Source organism: Choristoneura fumiferana, chromosome 4, assembly GCF_025370935.1.
Source record: "Choristoneura fumiferana chromosome 4, NRCan_CFum_1, whole genome shotgun sequence".
NCBI classification, from domain to species: Eukaryota; Metazoa; Arthropoda; class Insecta; order Lepidoptera; family Tortricidae; genus Choristoneura; species Choristoneura fumiferana.
The window spans coordinates 9,756,636-9,777,186 of record NC_133475.1 but is presented as its reverse complement, the minus strand read 5'-3'; the positions used below and the strand labels follow the sequence as shown (position 1 = coordinate 9,777,186).

The 20,551-nt window shown below is 37.8% G+C and overlaps 2 protein-coding genes across 6 annotated transcripts; both read right to left on the bottom strand.

Annotated features, from left to right (window-relative positions):
- Positions 1-257: 257 nt before the first annotated feature.
- On the bottom strand, positions 258-9,079 carry Abi (tyrosine kinase Abl). Of its 5 annotated transcripts, none has more exons than XM_074086845.1 (9): positions 8,897-9,079; positions 8,351-8,790; positions 6,922-7,110; positions 5,837-5,961; positions 5,456-5,531; positions 4,884-4,951; positions 3,934-4,059; positions 3,089-3,185; positions 258-2,452 (listed from the first exon to the last, which is right to left on the bottom strand). In XM_074086845.1, the coding sequence occupies exons 2-9, from the start codon at positions 8,781-8,783 to the stop codon at positions 2,289-2,291; spliced, it is 1,278 nt and encodes a 425-aa protein (XP_073942946.1). In that variant the 5' UTR covers positions 8,784-8,790; positions 8,897-9,079; the 3' UTR covers positions 258-2,288. The 5 variants fall into 5 exon arrangements, with proteins under 5 accessions (XP_073942946.1, XP_073942951.1, XP_073942947.1 ...); XM_074086850.1 differs by having other exon boundaries at positions 3,089-3,167; XM_074086846.1 differs by having other exon boundaries at positions 8,351-8,787.
- Positions 9,080-11,477: 2,398 nt separating this feature from the next.
- Strip (striatin interacting protein) lies at positions 11,478-15,161 on the bottom strand. The gene has a single exon (XM_074086842.1). It carries the CDS (start codon positions 15,013-15,015, stop codon positions 12,553-12,555), a length of 2,463 nt encoding a protein of 820 aa, XP_073942943.1. The 5' UTR covers positions 15,016-15,161; the 3' UTR covers positions 11,478-12,552.
- Between the last annotated feature and the right edge of the window lie 5,390 nt (positions 15,162-20,551).

The following is a 20,551-nucleotide window of genomic DNA, read 5'->3' as shown; positions in this document are numbered from 1 at the left end:
AATCACCCCCACTTTACGTCTATGGGAGGTATCCCAAAATCTTTTTTTTTTTCAATGTTTTTTATACCTACCATTTTGTAGGCATAGTTGCATAATATCCGTGCAAAATTGTAGCTTTCTAGCACTGATAGTATCTGAGCAAAGCCGCGGACGGACGAACAGACAGACAGTTATGGCGAAACTATAAGGGTTCCGTTATTGCCATTTCGGGTACGGAAGTCTTAAAACCCGGCCAAGTATTTAATAAATAACACACATCAGTTATAAACTGTTTATTAGTCGGACAAAACATTATGTGGCTTTCATAATATAAACAAACCATGATTTTTTATTCACATCAACTGTCAGTCCAACAAACATTAGCCTCTGAAATGTCAGTGACCTTGCATCTACTAAAGACTGAGAAATCTATACAACGCTAAGGGGCTGTTTCACCATCCATTGATTAGTGTTAACTGGCGGTTAGGTGTGATGCCGTCTCTATTTGTTTTGTTCGAATAAACGAAGACGGCATCACATTTAACCGTCGGTTAACGCTAATCAATGGATGGTGAAACAGCCCCTAAGTGTTGTTAAATAATAATAACGTAGTTCATAATAATAATACTTACAATAAGCTTATATCGTTATATTATAATAGACTGAGAGCGGACTGCAAAATTTCGTACCTATTGATACCGCGATGAAATGCACAATGGTTTCCCATAAAACTGATGCTGAGTCCGAATTTGATAGTCTGCCACGGCGGAACTTGCCGAAAGTACCAGTGGTAAGTAAGTACGTCACTTCCGGTGCGAAAAAAGGGGCGTTATTTAACCCATCTGATACTGAAATAATAGTCATGGCATCAGTCAGGAATTTACTTTAATTTACTGTATCCATACAGTAAAGCAAAATATGTTATTTTTTTTTTTGCCGGAAGTGCTTGGCAGACGCTCTCAAAGGTGACCACCAGGACCCCTAAATATACCCATCTGATACCATCATGAATTCCAGTCGGTAGGTATGAACCCTCATTTTCGGAATATGTAAGTCTGCCAAGGCTGTTTCTGCAGAAACACCTTGACATACGAGATTATGTGAGCAACCTGACGACCGGATGGCCAAGTAGTTAGAGAACCTGACTACGAAGCTTGAGGTTCCGGGTTCGATTCCCGGCCGGGGCAGATATTTGTATGAATCGGGTCTTGGATGTTCAATATGTATTTAAGTATGTATTTATCTATATAAGTAGATATGTTTATCCGTTGCCTAGTATCCATAGTACAAGCTTTGCTTAGTTTGGGACTAGGTCAATTGGTATGACATTTATTTATTTTTAATCTCTACTCCGCTCAATATAGACATTTCAATGTCCATAAATTCCGACAAAGCCGAATTTTGCTGGAGACCATGGGTTTACCATTGATCCCATGTGTGCAAAAAGTTATTCAGGTTCAAAGTTCAAAATTTGAGGTTATTTGCTTTTTTTTTTCGAAAACGGTAATTTTGCAGTCCGCTCTCCGTCTATAAGATACGATTACAAAACATAAGTTGATAATTATTAACCAATAAATAAATCAAACCTAAATGTAATTTTGTGAATAAAATATATCTAAGTTACATTGTTAAAAACTTGTCTAGTTCCTAATTCCCCATGCCTTTTTTGTCAGAGGAAATTAAGGGAAATTCCCATATAACGCTATGTCTTATACATAATATGCTAATATTTTTAATTTAAACATTCAGCCATTACGCTTGCTTGGTCTCGGCCTAAATAATATGGCATAATTCAAATATTATTGAATCAAAACAGTATTGGAATGATATAAAAAATTAACCGATTATTTTGCCCGCATTGTACAAATAAACGTTACTTCGTTAAAATGTTAATTTCAAAACTTGGGCCGCAATTCTTCTCTAATGCGAACAATATTATCTTTCCGGGAGTTGTTGACGTGCTATTGTTGCACGAAGGAACATATATTTATATGAAAACTACGCGCAAGTATTTCAGGATTCAAGACATGCCGAATAGCTAGCTCTACTTAAACATCCATTGAGATATCTTAATTTATGAAACGCGACTTTGAAAAGAGTGAGTTCTAAAACGCCTAATGTGTGGCAGTTCGACTTCACATAGAGATAATAACGGGAATGAATGAACGTCTGTAGCTCGCACAGTTTTGTGCAAGTAACTTATGCCATTTGTATGAAATTTGACATACACATACCAGTAACTTGTTTGCCGCAGCTTCAATTCGACATAAAAAGGAGCTTGACACTAGTGGTATTAAATGAAGCAGCTCTTAGACGCAAGGTTCTACGTAGTTCCCGGGGAAGAGGCCAGTGACCCCGTCCATGACACCCTCCCACCAACCATCGTCATTTTTCTTCAGCACGTAGATGACAGCGCTCTCTTGGAACGAGAGCTCGTCTTCTTTGTCCGCGTAATAGTCGTAGATAGCAACCACTGAAAATTATAAAGAAATGTTGATAAAAAGGATCGAGTCACCCTTACCTAGAAAAAAAAACTATGATTGGTGTAATCGTTCATTGAATAGCAGCGACTTGATATCCTTCTACTTCAACTTCAACTTTTTTGTTTATGGCTTTGGTACCAAGCAAAGCGTAAAGCGCTAAACACACAGTGTTTATTAAACGCGCCGTCGACGCGCATTAACAGCGCGTTTTTAATTTCATAGAAAGCCAACGCGAGAGCGTATCGCATATAATATAGATTGCCGTTATAGGTACAAGACAGTACGTTACATTGGGCAGATATAATTAGTAATATGTGCATTAAAACCTCCTGCACATTTCAAAAACATACTGGCAGAATGAACTTTCCGCTTTCTCCCGCGCGGCGGCGCCACCAGGAGTCTCGCAAATTTGACAGCTCAAAATGTATGCCGGCCGGCGCGCGCTCTTTTAAATTATTTATAAAAAACTGTGAAAGTGCTGTGATTGTGTCTTAAATGTGTCCCTGGGACTGAGGAATAGAGCCAGCTGTAAGTGAAACCTATATCTTGCCCAATTCGGTTTTGCAAATTATTTCAATATACAAATGTCTTAGTTCAAACAGGTAGTATTGATATTTTGTAGTCACCTTTTTCAATGTAATTCTTAGGCACCCATCCTGGCAAGTCTTCTTCATCAGGCACGATGGCTGGGACGGCACTCGTGTACTGTGAACCCATCTTATTCTGAAAATAATATATCATTTAGCTGACGTTGCAAACTTCTACCAAATAGGAGTAAGTGCGATTTGTATTGTTACTTACATTTAGTGTACTTGTGCAGTTGCAAGTGCTGACTTGTTCCAGTTCTCTTAAAACAGGTAATTGTATTAAGTGCATGTTAAACAAAACATTAAGTGCAAGTGACATCTATCTATTATAATAAAACATGACTCAGTAGGAAAAAAAATGGTTCCCGTTTTCAGTGTACAGTACAGTATTTGCAGTACAGTACCCATACAGTATTTATTATTTATATACAAGCTCTGAACAACAATCAATACCCCATTTGGTAGGTTAAAAATCATTCACGCTGCTCTTTATAATCATGTCTGTGACAATTTCTATGGCTTTATTAGGTCAACACAACAAGCTGCTTATACTGTGAACATTTGAAGATTGTAACTCCAACCGTTTGGCTGTAAAACTGTGTGACAAACAACTGATGGGCATATGGACTTCGATTTTTGAATCTCGTAGTAGCCCCCCAGGCCCCTGTACCACAAAATATACAAGTTCTACAACTCGACAAAGTTGTAACATTTTACTTAGGGAAAATTAACAATTTTGTCGAATCGTAGCACTTGTAAATTTAGTGGTACAGGGGCCTGGGCCCAAAGGCATGGCTCCCATGACACCCCTCCCCCCTGGATCCACCCTTGGCTCCACTTGGTCCAATCGAGTGCCTTAAAAAGCAAGTGGTAGAGCAACGTACGTTGAGGTGATGCGGGCGTCCGAAAGCGTCGTGCGCGAGCTCGTCGTCCATGGGCGGCGGGGGCAGCGGCGGCGACACCGACCCGCCGCGCGCCGACGCACCGCCGGTCGAAGACGATGACGCACGCTGATGGCAAATACCATGTTATTTTCTTTTACATAAAATTGACCCGTGATAGGGGTCACCCTAGGCGCAGCTACAGCGATCAGATAAGGTCGAGAATGTCGGCAACGCGTCGTGAGGTCAAGAGGATGGCTCAAAAGAGGGATGAGTGAAAGATACTCCATCGACAATGTAACTCTTAAGTTTAAGAAGAAGATTGAGCCCTACCTCACCTGATGAAAAGTGCAGATGAGGCCAAAGGTGTATCTCACTGGTTCAGTAACAGCCTATATAGTATTCATTCTAGCCTTGAAGAGCCCTAAGTTGTCATCTTCATCATGTCAGCCGAAAGACGACCACTGCTCAGACCGGTCTTGTGCTTTCCGCATCCACCGCGATCCCGCGATCTTAACCAGGTCAGAAGGTTCTCGAATGGAGTCCTCGGACCGGGAGATGAGCTGTTGGTAGGCTTCCAAAAAGATGGAGCCCTTAGTTGAATTTAACCAGAAATACAGACGATTAGCAGTTCCCATTATGAACCGCTTCGTGCGGCGCAATGGAATACTAACTACTTATACATAATAAGGGTGAAGACGCTCCCCTGACTGTATGCTCATTGGTAAAATGGAGATGAAGGATAAATAAATCATGTGATTCCGGCACACAGTCACCAGTAAAAACAGACAAACAAGCTACTCTACGACAGTGTTCGAGGCTCTATAGCCTGTTTGCGAGCAACGGACTATCACCAATGTGTTCGGGCTCGACGCTCCACTGAATTCAACGCAGCTAACTGTTACTTGGCGATATTTTAAGTTTACGCCTTTTCCGTTAAGAATCACACTCACTTGTCCTGGGAGACTCATTGAATGCTGGCTATGTTCGCCGTCAGATCCAATCAGCGGAGACGGTGGCGCTGCAATAAAAAAAATACTAAAATTAGTTAACCAAACTTCTACATGAAAATTATACTTAAATTTACAGTAAAAAACCAGTGTACATTAAGCCGGATTCACATTTATCGGCTGTGTTGTGTGACGAATCAGAACGGTATCTTTACACACACTTTACATTTTATATGGTTACGTTCACATTTATCTGATGCAGTGTGTTGTGACAGTGAGAGAGACAGAGAGCATCACAACACAACACGACAGATAAATGTGAATGCGGCATTAAACTGGCGCGAAGATCCGATGGTTCCGATACTTTACTGGATATTGAGGAAATTTCCTATATTACTTTAAATAATAGACTTCTCATTGGATTTCTTGATCTATTTTCTATTAGGTATAGAATCTAGTTTAGTTCTGCATCTTTTTCTTGCAAGCTCACGCAAACGGGTTCCGTTTTTCCTTTTTAGTTACAGAAGCCTAAAAATGAACAGAATTAAAAGGATAAATTTATTAGTGTCACTTACGGGGCATGCTGGAATGCAAGTCTTGTTGAGAGTAGCTTGTGGGCGACTGATGCTGATTTGGATGCACCATACCAACCTAGGAACATGTTTCAAGATGAGCAAACCAATAAAATCTATCTTTGTTTCTTTTCAAAGAGAACATGACTGTTTTTCATGCCGCCTTAAGAAAACATGTTGCACATGAAATCAAAAGCTGTACCAACTCAAAAATTTAGCGCCTTTGTGTTAAGTATACAGAAAAATCGAGTATTTTCTGTGAAGCCCAAAAAATTATGATTTCATGTGCGATGTATTAAGTACTCTTTTTTCCATGCCACTAGCTCTTGGCTACTACTCTATGAGTATGTATACTAGACAATTCTGATCTCATTGCGAAAGTACCTGCGGTTGCACGACAGGCAGCGTGGAGTATCCGGGCGGGCGGCGCGGATAGTTGGGCGCGTAGTGCGAAGGCACCTGCGGCGGGGCCACCGCCGGCGGCGTGCGATACTCCCGGGACGACTTGCCTAGAACCAGCACTAACTTACAGCACGAGTACTATGCGGCTGCGCTCATTGCTGCAACCAGACCGTCTGAGCATAATCCTGACATACCCTAGCGCCATCTAGTCATCTAATATTTAACGAGTTCATCTAATAGTAAACATCTAAGAGTTACGAGAGACTGAAAGAAATGACAACTGGAGGAGGTCTAAGTCCAGCATTGGCAACCTGATGCGAGTGTGACTGTGTGACTGGTGTCAATTAACTTTAATTTTATTACGAGTAAGTGTGTGTTAAACACATTAATTAAAAGAGGCTATTTAGTTTTATTTTATTTTTATTCCCTTATGCAAAAAGACAGGTCTATAAACTTGACCGTTTTGTGTATGTATCTGTTCGGGGCCTGGGGCACCATAGCCCACAAACGGATGGACCGATGTTGATACGGTATTTCTACTCTAAAGCAAATTTAATCAAGATGGTTTGCAACTAACTTTCATTAAAAATGGATTAACCATTTTTGAGATATTGAACTTTGAACTTTTAATGACAGGGGTCTCTTTACTAAATTGTAGTGCCCAGGCGCTATATTGCTAAGTTCCTGTTTATTGTTAACTAGCTTTTGCCCGCGGCTTCGCCCTAGTGGAGTTCGATTATCATATGCCGTTCCCTCGGGAATAGAAAGTAGCCTTTGTCACTCTCGGGCCCATAAACTATCTCTATGCCAAAAACCCCGTCGCTCCGTATCGCCGTGAAAGACGGACAAACATATAAACACACACACTTTCGCATTTATAATATAAGTATATGGAATGTTAATATTCAGAAACTTCATAGTTTTGCAATGACAGTTTGGATTCATAACAGCTGTTGGCTATAGATTATTTGTATCCATAGGCATCAGAAATGTTGCAGCAATGATGCAGTGGGTTCCAGCATTGATTTTATACCAGGCCGTAGCATAGTTTGAGTACAGGATCATACCAAGAGTCCCTCGTCCCAGTGTGCCAGTGTTGGCGGCAGCGGCCGCGGCGCGCACGGCGGCCGGTGGCGTCGGGGGCTTGGTCGTGGGCGCCGGCAGGGGCGCCGCACTCGGCGTGGAGCCCGAGCGGCGCCCGCGCGGGGTGCCCCCGCCGCTGTTCCAGCGCGCCCCATGCCCAATATCATCCAGAGCTGAAAATTACATAAAAGAATATGGTATTTTGACAATTCATTTGTATCTTTTTAAATCAAAATACTTAAATACTTTTGACTTTTTGAATTTGAAAAGCTGTTGATGATTATCAAACGGAAAAACCAATTTGTGCTTTTTAAATATAACAGAGTTTAATAAAATACATATTTATTGACCTAATCACCAAAAAAAAGAAAGATCACCCTTGCATATATGTATATACCTTCATGTAAAAGTATTAACACTATTCAATCAAATATAAAAATCAACATTTTTTACAATAACGTCTTTCTGTGGAAATCAGAAATGATCAAACAAATCCAAACTAGATTATGGTTAATCAGATCAGAAGCCAGTTTTATTCAATAATGAAATGACATACCACCAACATAATGATATGATAATATTGTAAATAAAAATATACAATGTCAGGTAGAGAAAGCTTGGAGGTCACATTACTCACATAACCACAGATTGTGTTGTAAATATGGATTACGTAATTAGATCCCAATGTAGTACAAGCAGTGTTGAGAAAATCTCTAATACCTATGCATATTTTATGTACTTCACATCCTCCATGAGTCCTAGCATACTTTAAAAAGAACAAATCAATTGTGTGAATCAATGCCGAATATACTATATAAAGTACTTAAATAATTTCCAAAATTACAAAACTTAAGATTCTTATCTAGTCTTTTATATTATAATACCTACATAATTTTCATATCAAACAAAACAGGTTTCGAATTTATGTCTTGACTAGAAGAAAATTTAAATTACTTATTTACATAGAATAAAATTTTTGAAGTCATCCATTCAGTTGTTGACAATACCATTAGAGCTCATACACATAAACATGATACAATACCACATGTGTTGTATAATCTATGGTCACCTGCGTTTCGTTTATAAAGCAGCGTTCAAATAAATAAATCATTACTTGATCTACCGTCTACAGCAAATGGTTGTTTTACTGCATCCTCCAACTATTTAAATATAAACTCCCAAACCCGCGTCTAATACTTGGTGTCAGAAGTAATACAACATGCTATGACACAATGTGATTGTGTAGTTGAAATCTACTTTAGCTTTATTTCAGAAATATCTGAACACCACTGATGTCTACTAGGTATATCCTTAAGTGGTTACCCTGGAATTGAACCCTGTGCATGCTATCACCGTTGTGTATAATGTAATATAAATAAGTTTTAGTAGGCAAGTACCTACTTTGATACAAACCTGTGTAATCAATGCTCTTCCTCACATATTTAATAGGTTTCTCTGGGTTGGCAGGTGCAATAATCTTATACTGTCTGTTAGTGACTTTGTTAGCAGTCAACACCCCAATCTCTCTCCGCGCCACCTTCTCTTTATGAATAGCCACGGTTTGGGCAATATGATTCATTTGCCCTTCCATTTCTGCTAATTGCATGGTTTGCAACTCCAATAGTTGAAGGAAATTGTATGCTAGAGTGTTTATCTGGTAGGCCACGCTAGCCAAGGACTGAGTTGTGTAGTTCTTCGTACTTTCCAATGCTAGACGCTTGTTTTCTGACTGGAAATAATTCGCTTCGCAATACTCCGCCACACGCTCCAGATTCGTGTGACTGTCGGTCAAGTGATTTCGACCCTCGGGAATCTCCGTTTGAAGCAACGCTGCTAATTCGGCCATGGCGCTGCTAAAACAAGGGATTTATAAATGAGTCTAATAACATTTCACTGACAAATCACTTCCACACAAAGTAGGCGTTGGCTTATATAGTTGATGCGTGTTATCAGACTTACCAAGTTTACACTTTTTTTTAATGAGCACCGGACGTTTAGGATCGATTAAGATTCCATTAATTAAAACTTACAATAAGAAAAGTGACGATTTTATTTATTTTTGTCAGATTAGATCATTCATTAGCGGTGCGGGTGGTGTATGCTATGTATTACGATTTGACATTTGATTTGACATAACTAACTTGGGGTGACCACAGACTGGATACTAGGATTATATTTCAATTTTCAAATCTGTAGGGCAGGGCTTGTTAACGTTACCAAATTCACACTTTAAGTAACGTTAAATAACGGTAAAAATCATAAAAATACCTAGTACCGGTATTAAAATTTAACGTTAATTGATAACTTAACATTATTTAACGTTACCTAATTACCGTTATTTTTACCGGTAAATTTACTTTACATTGTAGGGCTTGTTAACGTTACCCAAATTCACATTATTATAACGATACCGAAGTAACACTATCGGTAATTTTTGCTATGCTACCGAGTGTTGCCAATTTAGCGCATGCATACTCGCTCGATAAATGAGGATAATCTACCATTTAACGTTACCCAAGCTTACCGGTAAATAGTAATATAAATACCGTTAAAATGATTTAACGATACTTTTGAATTAACGTTAATTTAATGAATAGCTGATAACGTTACAATTTTTATATACCGGTAAAAAGTTGTATAAGTAACGGTAAATCGTTTAACGTTAATTATCATTTATCGTTAAATCGGTTTGACAGTTGGTAACGTTACCACTTTTTAACGGTATTTAAAGCCCTGCTGTAGGGGTGACACTATTTACCGACACGGATAAAACTGACATGTAAATACTGACCCAATATTTCGTGTACACGCCGATACAAACTGGTGTCACAGAATAGTAATAGTACAAGGGTGTCAAACTGACAAGAGTTTCTATCGGAGTGTCACAAAATATAATGTCGGTATTATCACAGATCTAGTCGAGCGAGCGCGCGAGACCAATCATTCATCTAAGATTAAAAGTTTGATTTTGATACACAGATTTATATGGCTTGATACTTGATTACACAAAAAAGTATCTATTAACTAGGTATTTATTTTATAATATACTTCATTTCAGTATTTTCTTTGATTTAAGTAATTATTATAGCTAATTTAAGGTATAGCGAGTTCATGGCAGCAGTTGAAAAAAAAAGAAATTGAGGAAAATAAACTACTTATTTCATTTCCTAATCGCAATACCTATTATGAAAAAAGACACCTACATTATTTTATTCAACTCTTCACTCATTCACTTTTCTTATTACATTTCAAATGTAAATGTTGATACAATTCAATTCGTTAGGTTAGACGCTCGTTTAATCTGAGGGCCTAGTCCGAAATTCTAAAATCAAAGTTCATATCGTACCATCCCTCTCGCTCTCGCATTAAATAGTATAAGTGTCAGAGGGACGGAAAGACACGAACTTCAATTTTCGTTTTTCGTAGTACTACGAAAAAAAGGACTACTTAGCCCTGCTGCTCATGTGACATATAGCAATAAAGCTGAAAATGTTGAGCTTTATCGCTGGAAAAAAAAAACCTTATTATCTTTTCATTCACTCCAATTTCTTTTATTTGCATCACTGCCACGACTGCAACTAAATAAGATTAAGAAATCAGCTTCCAAGGCCAAGATCATTCCTGCAAGAAGCCATGTTGTCGCTGCTGCTCGACACGGCGACTTGACGCTACTTTTTTGAGTCGCGGGAAATTCAAAATCACCTTCAAAATGGGGTCACGTGACCAGATTTATTTCTGCAAACGAGCGGCTGCATGTGGCCGCACCTTAATCTGCAGGGCCGGATTTCGGGGAGGGCAAACGGGCTAACAGCCCCGTGGCCTTCTCAAAAGAGGACCGCCCACAATAGACCGGTTTTTTTTTCAAATTCCGACGAGTAGGTATACACTAGTAAACAACTATACATCCATATTTGACATCTAAATCAGGCCCTGCTAATCTGCAAATAAAAATAATAGTACTAGTATCACGTTTATTTATTTCTTCCATTCATTTACAGGGTTACCGGTGTAAACAGTTATTTTCTTTCGACAGTGGCGGCGTAGTTAGGTAACCAAAGGCCCTGGGCCAAAAAATAAACTAGGGCCCCAACTACCTAAACTATTTAATTTGTTTTGTTCCGTGTACGTCGTGTTCCGAATTCGACGTACTCCAGTCCGAGGGGCCCCCTGAGCTTGAAGGCCCCGGTAGCTACACTTTCTTTCGATTTCCTTTCCTATGCTACCACGCGTGAACTACGCAATTTACAAAGAACTATTCTTACGTAGTATCCCTTAGTAGTCTGTGAACTATCATATGTTCTTCTCGGAGTTTCAAACTATATCCATACAAAATTTCATCTAAATCGGTTCTAGCGTGAAGAAGTAGCAGACAGTTACTTTAACATTTTTATAATTAGCATGCGATTCGATCATCTTTTCGACACTCCTCAGTAGAGACGTAGGGCTCTAAACTTTTAAACTACAGTAGAGGAACGGAGCTTAACATGCAACTTTCCAAAGTAATAAGTCTCGTTTTTTTAAACTATTTATTAAAAGAGGCTTCTTGAAAAATTTTATATTGAAGGTAGAAAATAATTATGTTCATAACATAATAAAATACAAACTGGTTCTTACAACTTGGAATTTGATTACCACTGGAGATGAAATAGACAACCAAACTAATATTAATCCTTTCATACGTGTTTCTTTTTATTTGATAGTGCTACATGATTACAAGATTTTACAATTCATTGTTAATTATACTAATATTTAATTTTAAACAAAAAACCGACTTCAAAGTAATAACTGGAAATGTAATACTTCTTTACTAAACCCATCATCAGATCATACATAACCAAGTATTTAAAGGAACACCTCTAAGGCGAATTGAATATTTTTAGTAAGCTAAAAATTGGTTTAACGTAAATAATAAAATATATACAATCACATTGAGTACTTGATCAATGTGAAGTCGGTTAAAAAAGTTTATATCTACAGTTTGAATGTATCTAAGCATAAACATGTTTTAAAATTAATATAAAATTCACAGCTAATAACAAAAATTTATCGATGATAATGCTTTGAATTCTTTGTTTGACTGCCAGGATACAAATAGTTCATAACATAAATAGTTTTCACCAATCCATATAAAATATGCTGGGCCCAATAAGTTAATGGATCAAAGTTTTATTATCAAATGAGCCAGCCTGTTATTGCTTTTATATTATCAAAATTACAATAATTAGTAGCGAGTAATATAAAATAAAGTATTCTGTACATTGCTACTGTAAGATAATCACATAAGCATGGAGCTAAACTATATTTTGACACACTTATGCAGATGACCACAGGGTTGCATTGATATTTTTGAGTACTTTGGGTTTCTCCAATACATCTGATATCATTACTCATTAATAACCTTGTAAAATTTATAGGATGCTTCAGCAAACAACACTTTTAGCTAAAGAATGGAAAACATTTTCAAGAAAATTACCTAGAAGTACATAAAACAAATTTTATGAAAAAAAAAACTGCACTAAATACTAGAAAAAATGTTTGCATGCAAATTTTGATTGTCAACATAGTCATAATACTTGTATTGCAAACTCTTAATGTCATATTGCATTGGCGAGGTTTCACGCAGTGAGTAAGATGTCCCAATTTATTTCATTATTGTACACTTCTTGATCCAGCCACAGTTCATAGTTGTCTTTAAAGTCCTCATCCAACTCTATGTTAGACTCCAAAACACTATTTATATCAGTGTCAACAGGTGTCAGATCCATTTCAATTTCGCCACCACTGCCATATCTCCTTTGATTAAAGCGGTCAACACTGACTCTCAGAGCACACTCCTCATCTTGGAAATCCCAAGGCCGAACGTCAACATCATTACCAAATGCCCAATCATCATTCAAGCGATGTCTCACTTTAGAGTAAATGGCACTAATTGTTTTCATATTTGTTTTCCTCCATTGCCGTCCCAAGTATTTTGTTTGCATCTTCAACAACTTCAGTACATAAAACTGCATCAAAGCATGTCTGACTTTAAGTGTGCGTTTCAATATAGGTGCACTTTTGAAAACCACAAGCATCATAATCCTTGCATTTTTCCACTTTGTCAATTTGTTAAGAATTCTTAACAAATTAATGCAAGAGAATACATTTCTCCAAGAATATGGAACAGATGAATCTCCAATGTCCAAACATTCTTTTGTTAACTCTGGCTGTTCACCAATGACACAGGCTGGAAAGTCAAATATGGGTATTGAGTTCTTAGCTCCAACATATGACAAGATATTTTGGTTAAAGAATTTCAATACTAGTGGCATACAGTTTGCATAGACTAGATGTTGTGACATAAATTCAAATTGATATACATGATTTAACTTAAAATGTTTAAGTAGAAGAAGTAATATTGCTGTGATTGCCTTCACAATTATTTCTTTGTGTCTGTTTACATCAATGCCTAGCTTCAGAGATTGTAGAACAGTCATAGGCATCTCTTCAGGGAGAAGATCAGACATAATATTAAATGTGTAAGCTTTTGCAGTTGAAGTTGGGGCAGCTGCTAAGAGAATTTTTAAAAGAGCAATCACATATTGTGGTAGGTTTGGCAACATGGCTCTATATAATATTTCTGTTTCTGTCTCTTCAACATCCTTCTCTCCCTTTGTAAGAGGACTACGTGCTATTTCAATCTCCCTTTCTATTTGCAGCTCAGATAGACTTGTGTACATGTGTTTTCTCAGTATTTCTATTCCTTCATGGATGGGTTGTGGGAGACCATCAATAGTTTGCCTGTCTCCTGGCAGGGAATACCCCACAAATTTGATTCTTACATTGTCCAGAAAAATGTCAATATCCTTCTGTCTAACTTTGGACTGCCAGGGTAGGCTTCTAGGCAATGGAGGTGGTGGTGGAGGACTCTCAAACTGTTTCAAGTACATGTAATATGGGCAGTTTTGATTTTGATTGAGATTTTGAGTGCTATCTGCGGGCATAGTCTGAAATTCCATTGAATAGTCTTCTGATCCATTACCAGTTTCATCTTTGTCCACAAATATTTGTTCATCAGATTCATCCAGGGAGGTTTGTTTCATAAAAGTTTGCCTTCGCAGAGCTCTTTCATTTTCCTTTAACTTTCTCTGTCCAGAGTTTTGATTTTCAAGCATATCAGCTGCACTGGGGGGTGGAGAGCTGGCACGCATTTGTTTTATTATTTCCAATGCATCCTCTGTTATAGGTTCCAAGTTATGCCTTTCTCGAAGTATAGCCTTCCTTTCTTTCAGCTCTTTTGTGCCTCCTAAGTATACTAGAAGTATTTTCCATAACAAGAGCAAAACTTTTTTCATGGGGAAATGGGGAGTAGTACCAGCGCAAAGATGTGTCACCATACTTAACAATTTGACCGGTAATAATTCATCTCCAAATGGTGTTCCAAGCTCTTCTTTAAAGTTCTTAACTAAGTATGCATATTCTGACTCTGGGTTCTCTTTTTCAGTTCTCATGTATTCAGTAATTAAATACAGAACTGATAAAATGACTCTCAGATTGGTGGAATCTGCTAGTGATTCTGCAAGTTTCCTTGAAGCTACAGCAGAACTACTTTTCACTATTTCTAGGTTTAGTAGTTCGACGAAAGCAACGAAGACTCCCATGTCGTATAAGGTCATCACGTTGACCCGCGCCCAATGGGACTGCTCCGCATCCGACTGCATCTCTGCCCAGCAGCCCTGCGCCAGATACAGTATGCAACGAGTCGCCCGCATTCGTATCTCGTTTACCGCAACGTCCAAATGCTCTAAAAGCTTCATTACAACCGTTCTTTGTTGCTTATTAGACAACCTCTGCCAACTGGGCGGAAGATTAAACTCTTCCATTATATCCTCGAATGCCTTGACATTAAGCTGAAATTCTGGGTGTTCTGTGTAGCTGTATAACTCCGCTATCTCGTTGGCCTGGGTGTCGCAGTCGTCATAAACGAAATCCAACTCCGGGCTCTCCATATCGTTGACACAGTCTCCTTCTTCCATGGTTCTGCGAACGTCTGGCATTTTGGCACCTCCACGGCGACCGTTGCCATTTGTGCTCATCATATGGAATCCGGAGCGACGAACGAAACGTTCTTTATTTACATTTCTCGCTTAGAACTACGTATTTGTCATTAGTCTTCATATGAAACTCGATTGATTGATTACCAAATTTCACTCACATTCAGGCACACAGCACAGATTAAAAATAAAGAAAAGATTTTGACAGATAGTCGAACGACAAAATCAGCAGACAAAATCGTCTTATTTGCGAAAATTGTCTTTGGTTTCGAAATATTACGATGTTGGTGAAAGTGGAATTTCAAACAAATTAACATTGTTTTTTAATAACCACGACCATCCTTTCATAGTTATTATATACCAAGTTAATATCAAGGAGGTTCTACTTATAAATACAGTTTATAAACCCGGAGCAAATGTTTCTCGGTCAACAGCGACATCTATATATTTTTTCCAGCTGTAACTACAAGTTCGGTACGTTGGTACGATTGTTGGTGTTTTTTTTTTTTTTTTTTTTTTTGGAGATTGTGGCTTGGTAACGAGACCTTTAAGCCAAGTCTTTATTTTAGAAGTCTTGTTTTTGATCACTTGAATTCACTTATTTCACTATATTTTTCCAATTGTATTTTTGATATATTTGTAGAGAGGAACGAAGCAATTTGTGTTTTTCAATAGGTCAGTGAGGCGGCGGGAGGATTCTTCAGCTTGATTTATTTCGCTGGCAAGTATCAGTCTGTCCAGTGCATAGCTATGACATTTGAATATAATATGGTCTAGGTCTCCAACGGCGTTATTGCACGCAGAACAAATATTAGTGTTAACAATACCGAGCCTGTACAAGTGGAATGGTGCATTGCAATGACCAAACCGAAGCCTGTTTATGATAGTTATAAAATCCCGACTGGCAATCTTCAAATCATGGTACCACGGCTTGACGGGTAAATCAGTTTGAATATTTCCGTACCATTTTCCTTTCTCTTCTTGATCTTTCTTCCACATGTCTGTCCAGTATCTTCTTACATCTCTGCGAAACGTACTATAAAAGTCGGTCAGAGGGACATGCACTATATTTTGTACATCCAACATACAGGGTGTCCCAGAAGTACCACGTCACAGTGACACCAGAGGTAGGCCAGCTCAAGAGGAACCTAACCAACCTAACATGACCCCAGTAAAAGTTGCACGGTTTTCGAGTTATTACCGAAATAAAGATTTTTGGGGATACTCCCCTTTGTCTTGACATTTTTAGTACCAGCATCGACTTGGAAAGCTTTTAATAACAGTTTTTTATGTGTATCGAATCGTGAATAGTTACTTCAGAAGTGTAGTGTGTTATTTTGTCAGTAACTACCGTAAAAAGCTGAAAAAAAATAATTAATCTTGATTTAAGTTGTCTCAAAAACATGAATTTCAACTTTAACCGTCTGCCATGAAAAAAAATTACTAGAAACGAAACAAACAAATAACGCCAATAAATTAGACATGTTATGCAGATTCCGAAATAGTATGACACATGTATCTTACTCCAAGAACATTAGACATTCTTATCACTTTAGCGAAGCCAACGTAAAACTGGAACTCCGAAAGCAGTCCCTGCTAAGTGGTACAAAAATGCTGTGTATAGCGATAGCTCATCTATTCTGATACAATTATTTTGCCAAATGCACGAAGGTTAAATATTAATATTTGTCTCCCTTTTCAAGGCTAGGACCGGATCCTAAAGAACCGGATATAACCTAACCAAAAAAAAGTTGGAAAATCCCTAACTATGTCACTTCGAAGTTCAATATTTCAAAAGCGGCTGAAACGATTTTGATAGAATATGTCTTAGAACCATCGCTAGAAAACCTGCTTTCAAATAATAAGAAAACGCATTCAAATAGGTTTACGCGTTTAAGAGCTACGGTACCACAGACAGACAGACAGACATAGCGGTCAAACTTATTACACCCTTCTTTTTGCGTGGGTGGTTAAAAACAGGTTTATCTTTCATTAATTTATTGGAATAAATTTAGTTCACAATAAATGTTCAAATTGTCTCCCATGGACTCTGATGCACAAAAAACATCGTTTAATAAAATTTCGGCTCAATTTTCATAAAGTGACTTCCGATATGGTACGGGCCGCGTCGAATACTCGTTGCCGCAATTCTACTTCAGAGCGTATTGGTTTCGCGTAAACTTCGTCTTTTAAACATCCCCAATAAAAAAAATCTAGTGGGTTTAGATCCGGGGAACGCGGTGGCCATAAAATTGGTCCCAATCGACCAATCCATCTCTCAGGGAATGTTTCGCTGAGGTGCTCACGGACTAGCCGAGCGTAATGTGCCGAGAAACCATCTTGTTGTTACCACATGGTTCGTGTCAGTGCCAACGGTACATCTTCTAATAAACCAGGCAGGTCGTTTTGCAAAAACTGTAAATAGTTTCTACCATTCAGAATAGGAGGCAACTCGACCGGTCCCACAATTTGTCCATTAAGAATTCCAGTCCACAAATTAATTTTGAATTGGTATTGGGACCGATCTTCTCGTTCTTCATGTGTCTGTGTTGGTTTTCTGTCTGCCAGCTATGGACGTTGTGTAAATTGAATTTGCAAGCCGATTCTTCAGTCCACAATATTTCATTGAAATAAATCGGGTTTTAGAATATTTTTAATAGGCTTACGTTTGGCCTCAATCTCGCCTGATGGAAGGTGAAGATGAGGCCCAAGATGGTACACGTTTGTCTAGAAGGTGTCTGTTCACTTTGACCTTAAAGATGTCCAGATTATAGCGTTAACCAAATAATATTATCTAACGTTTTAAACTTTCGTGATTTTCATTCATATTCATAATACCACCAACGGGACTTATCACGTTAACACACACGAGTAATATTTACCTCGACGTTTCGGCAACATTACAGTGGCCGTGGTCACGAGTAGACTGAAGTGTGGGGTGTCAAGTCTGCTAGCAGCGCGAGTCCTTCGAACTACCCTGTATTTTTGCAGTGTGGAGAACGAGGAACTGAATGAACACACATTTCTAGTATAAACGTAGCTATCATAAGGTCGCGGGTGAGCAAAGTAGGTGATTTTTCAGTTCATTAATATGGACCGCGGCAAAGTAACGCCTGTAATTTAACATGTTTTTACTTAACAGTGACGGCTTGCGGCATCAGCAAAGTGATAAGAATGCCTAATGTTATTTCAGTAAGATACATGTGTCATACCATTTCTGAATCTGCATAACATGTCTAATTTATTGGCGTTATTTGTTTGTTTCGTTTCTAGTATTTTTTTTTTCATAGCAGATGGTTAAAGTTGAAATTCTTATTTTTGAGACAACTTAAATCAAGATTAATAAAGTTTTTTTCAGCATTTTACGGTAGTTACTGACAAAATAACACACTGCACTTTTGAAGTAACTATTCACGATTCGATACACATAAAAAACTGTTATCAAGAGCTTTCCAAGTCGATGCTGGTACTAAAAATGTCAAGACAAAGGGGAGTATCCCCAAAAATCTTTATTTCGGTAATAACTCGAAAACCATGCAACTTTTACTGGGGTCATGTTAGGTTGGTTAGGTTCCTCTTGAGCTGGCCTACCTCTGGTGTCACTGTGACGTGGTACTTCTGGGACACCCTGTATTTAATCCTTTGAAAGCAGTCTGGTCTGCGATTTCGTTCCCAGTTATTCCTTTATGAGAAGGAATCCACATAAAGGATACTTCGATCTGTTTTTAGGGAGAAGCTGTACAAAATATTCCTAATTTGTATAATAAATAATTAGTTTTGTAATGTATTTTGAAATTTTCTAGCGATTTAATTACACTAAGTGAATCAGATAGTATTAGAAAATCCTTATAATTATTTACACATGAGATACGTTTAAGCGCTTCAATAATAGCGTATGCTTCTGCAGTGAATATGCTACAATTGTTGTCTAGTACAAAACTTTGAGAAAACTTAATTTGCGGATCATATACTGCACTACGAACATAACCCTCACCCTTACTGCCATCAGTATAGAAGTATAGTATTTACTGTTTTTGTGTAGAAATTCTAGAAGCTCCTGATTACTATGAACTTTATCACTGATAACTGAAATTTCAAAGGCCACACTGGTAAATGGAAATGAGTAGCAAGGAGAAATACTACTAGTGTAAATTTTAGAGCAACATTTTTAATTTCCAGAATGATGTTACTGAGCTTGGGTGACTTACAAGCCAGAAGATCACTGCTAGACAGCAGTGGAGCTGCGATTGCCCTTTGGCCAGGTAATATACTTTCTATAACTAAATTATTATTTTGTGAAATAATCTTGGCACAAAATCTCATGAACAACAATAATCTTCTAAGGATGAGTGGCATTGTAGCAGTTTCCACTTCCTTGCTCTACAGGTGTGAGCACATGGCACTGATATTACTCTGATAGCTTTGTTCTGTAAAATATCTAGTTTTTTAGTGTGTGAGCTATTTATATTAAGCAACAACTATAGTCAAAAGTGGCTTCTTACAATAGCTTTGTACAAAAAACAAGAAATGTTTGGGGATCAGCGCCCCATGTTACTCCAGCTAGGCATTTCATAATGTTAAATCCTTTTAATGCATTGGATAATATATATTTAATGTGCATTTCAAAAGTTAGTTTAGTATCAATTACCCTCCTAAAAACTTATGTTGGGGAACATTTGGAATGATCTCATCATTATAAGTTATAACATCAGTTGGATTGTCTTTTGTAAACAAATAATACACTACTCTTAGAAGGGTTAATTTTCAATTTTAGTATGTTGTTATAATAAGAGTGCAGATCTTTGAGGGCTTTATTAACATAGTTAATAGCTTGATCAATATTATAATTAAATGCTGTATATGACCAAGTCATCAGCAATTGTAGTATCTTAACATTATTCATATTTTACATATTTTACAAATTTTCACTTGTATATAAGTTATACAGCAATGGAGATAATGTGGCTCCTTGCATTGTACCTTTGGATACAGTTCGAGGTCCATACATATTATTGTTTATGTCTTATATACAAAGTCCTATCTGTTAAAAAAGTTAAAAATCCATTTGCACAATAAGCCAGGTATTTGTAGGCTAGACATAACTTGTACAAGAATTGAGGGACTTACATTATCAAAAGCGCCTTGTACATCTAAGAAACACAAAGCACACTAGTTTATTACATTTTGCATTTTTCAGGTCTTCGATGAGAGAGACAAAGCTGTCGGCACAACTTCTTCCGCGACGGAAACCATACTGAATTGGAGGGATAACGAATTGGCTTCTATAAAATAGTCGAGCCGAGTTTTAATCATATTCTCAAAGATTTTACCTAAGCATGAAGACAGAGAAATTGGGCCGATAAGAAGTTGCGTCTTCAGGTGGTTTTCCTTGCTTATGTATTGGAATGACACATTGTTGTTTTCCATGACTGTGGTATGATTTGCAGTACCCAAAGGGAATTAAGGATATTTAGAAATAGCTTTTGAACTGAAAGATCCAAATTCTTAATCAGTATATAAGGAAAGTCATCTAGACCAGGCTTGTATTTTACGAGACTTGTAAACTGTGGAGAATTCTCCA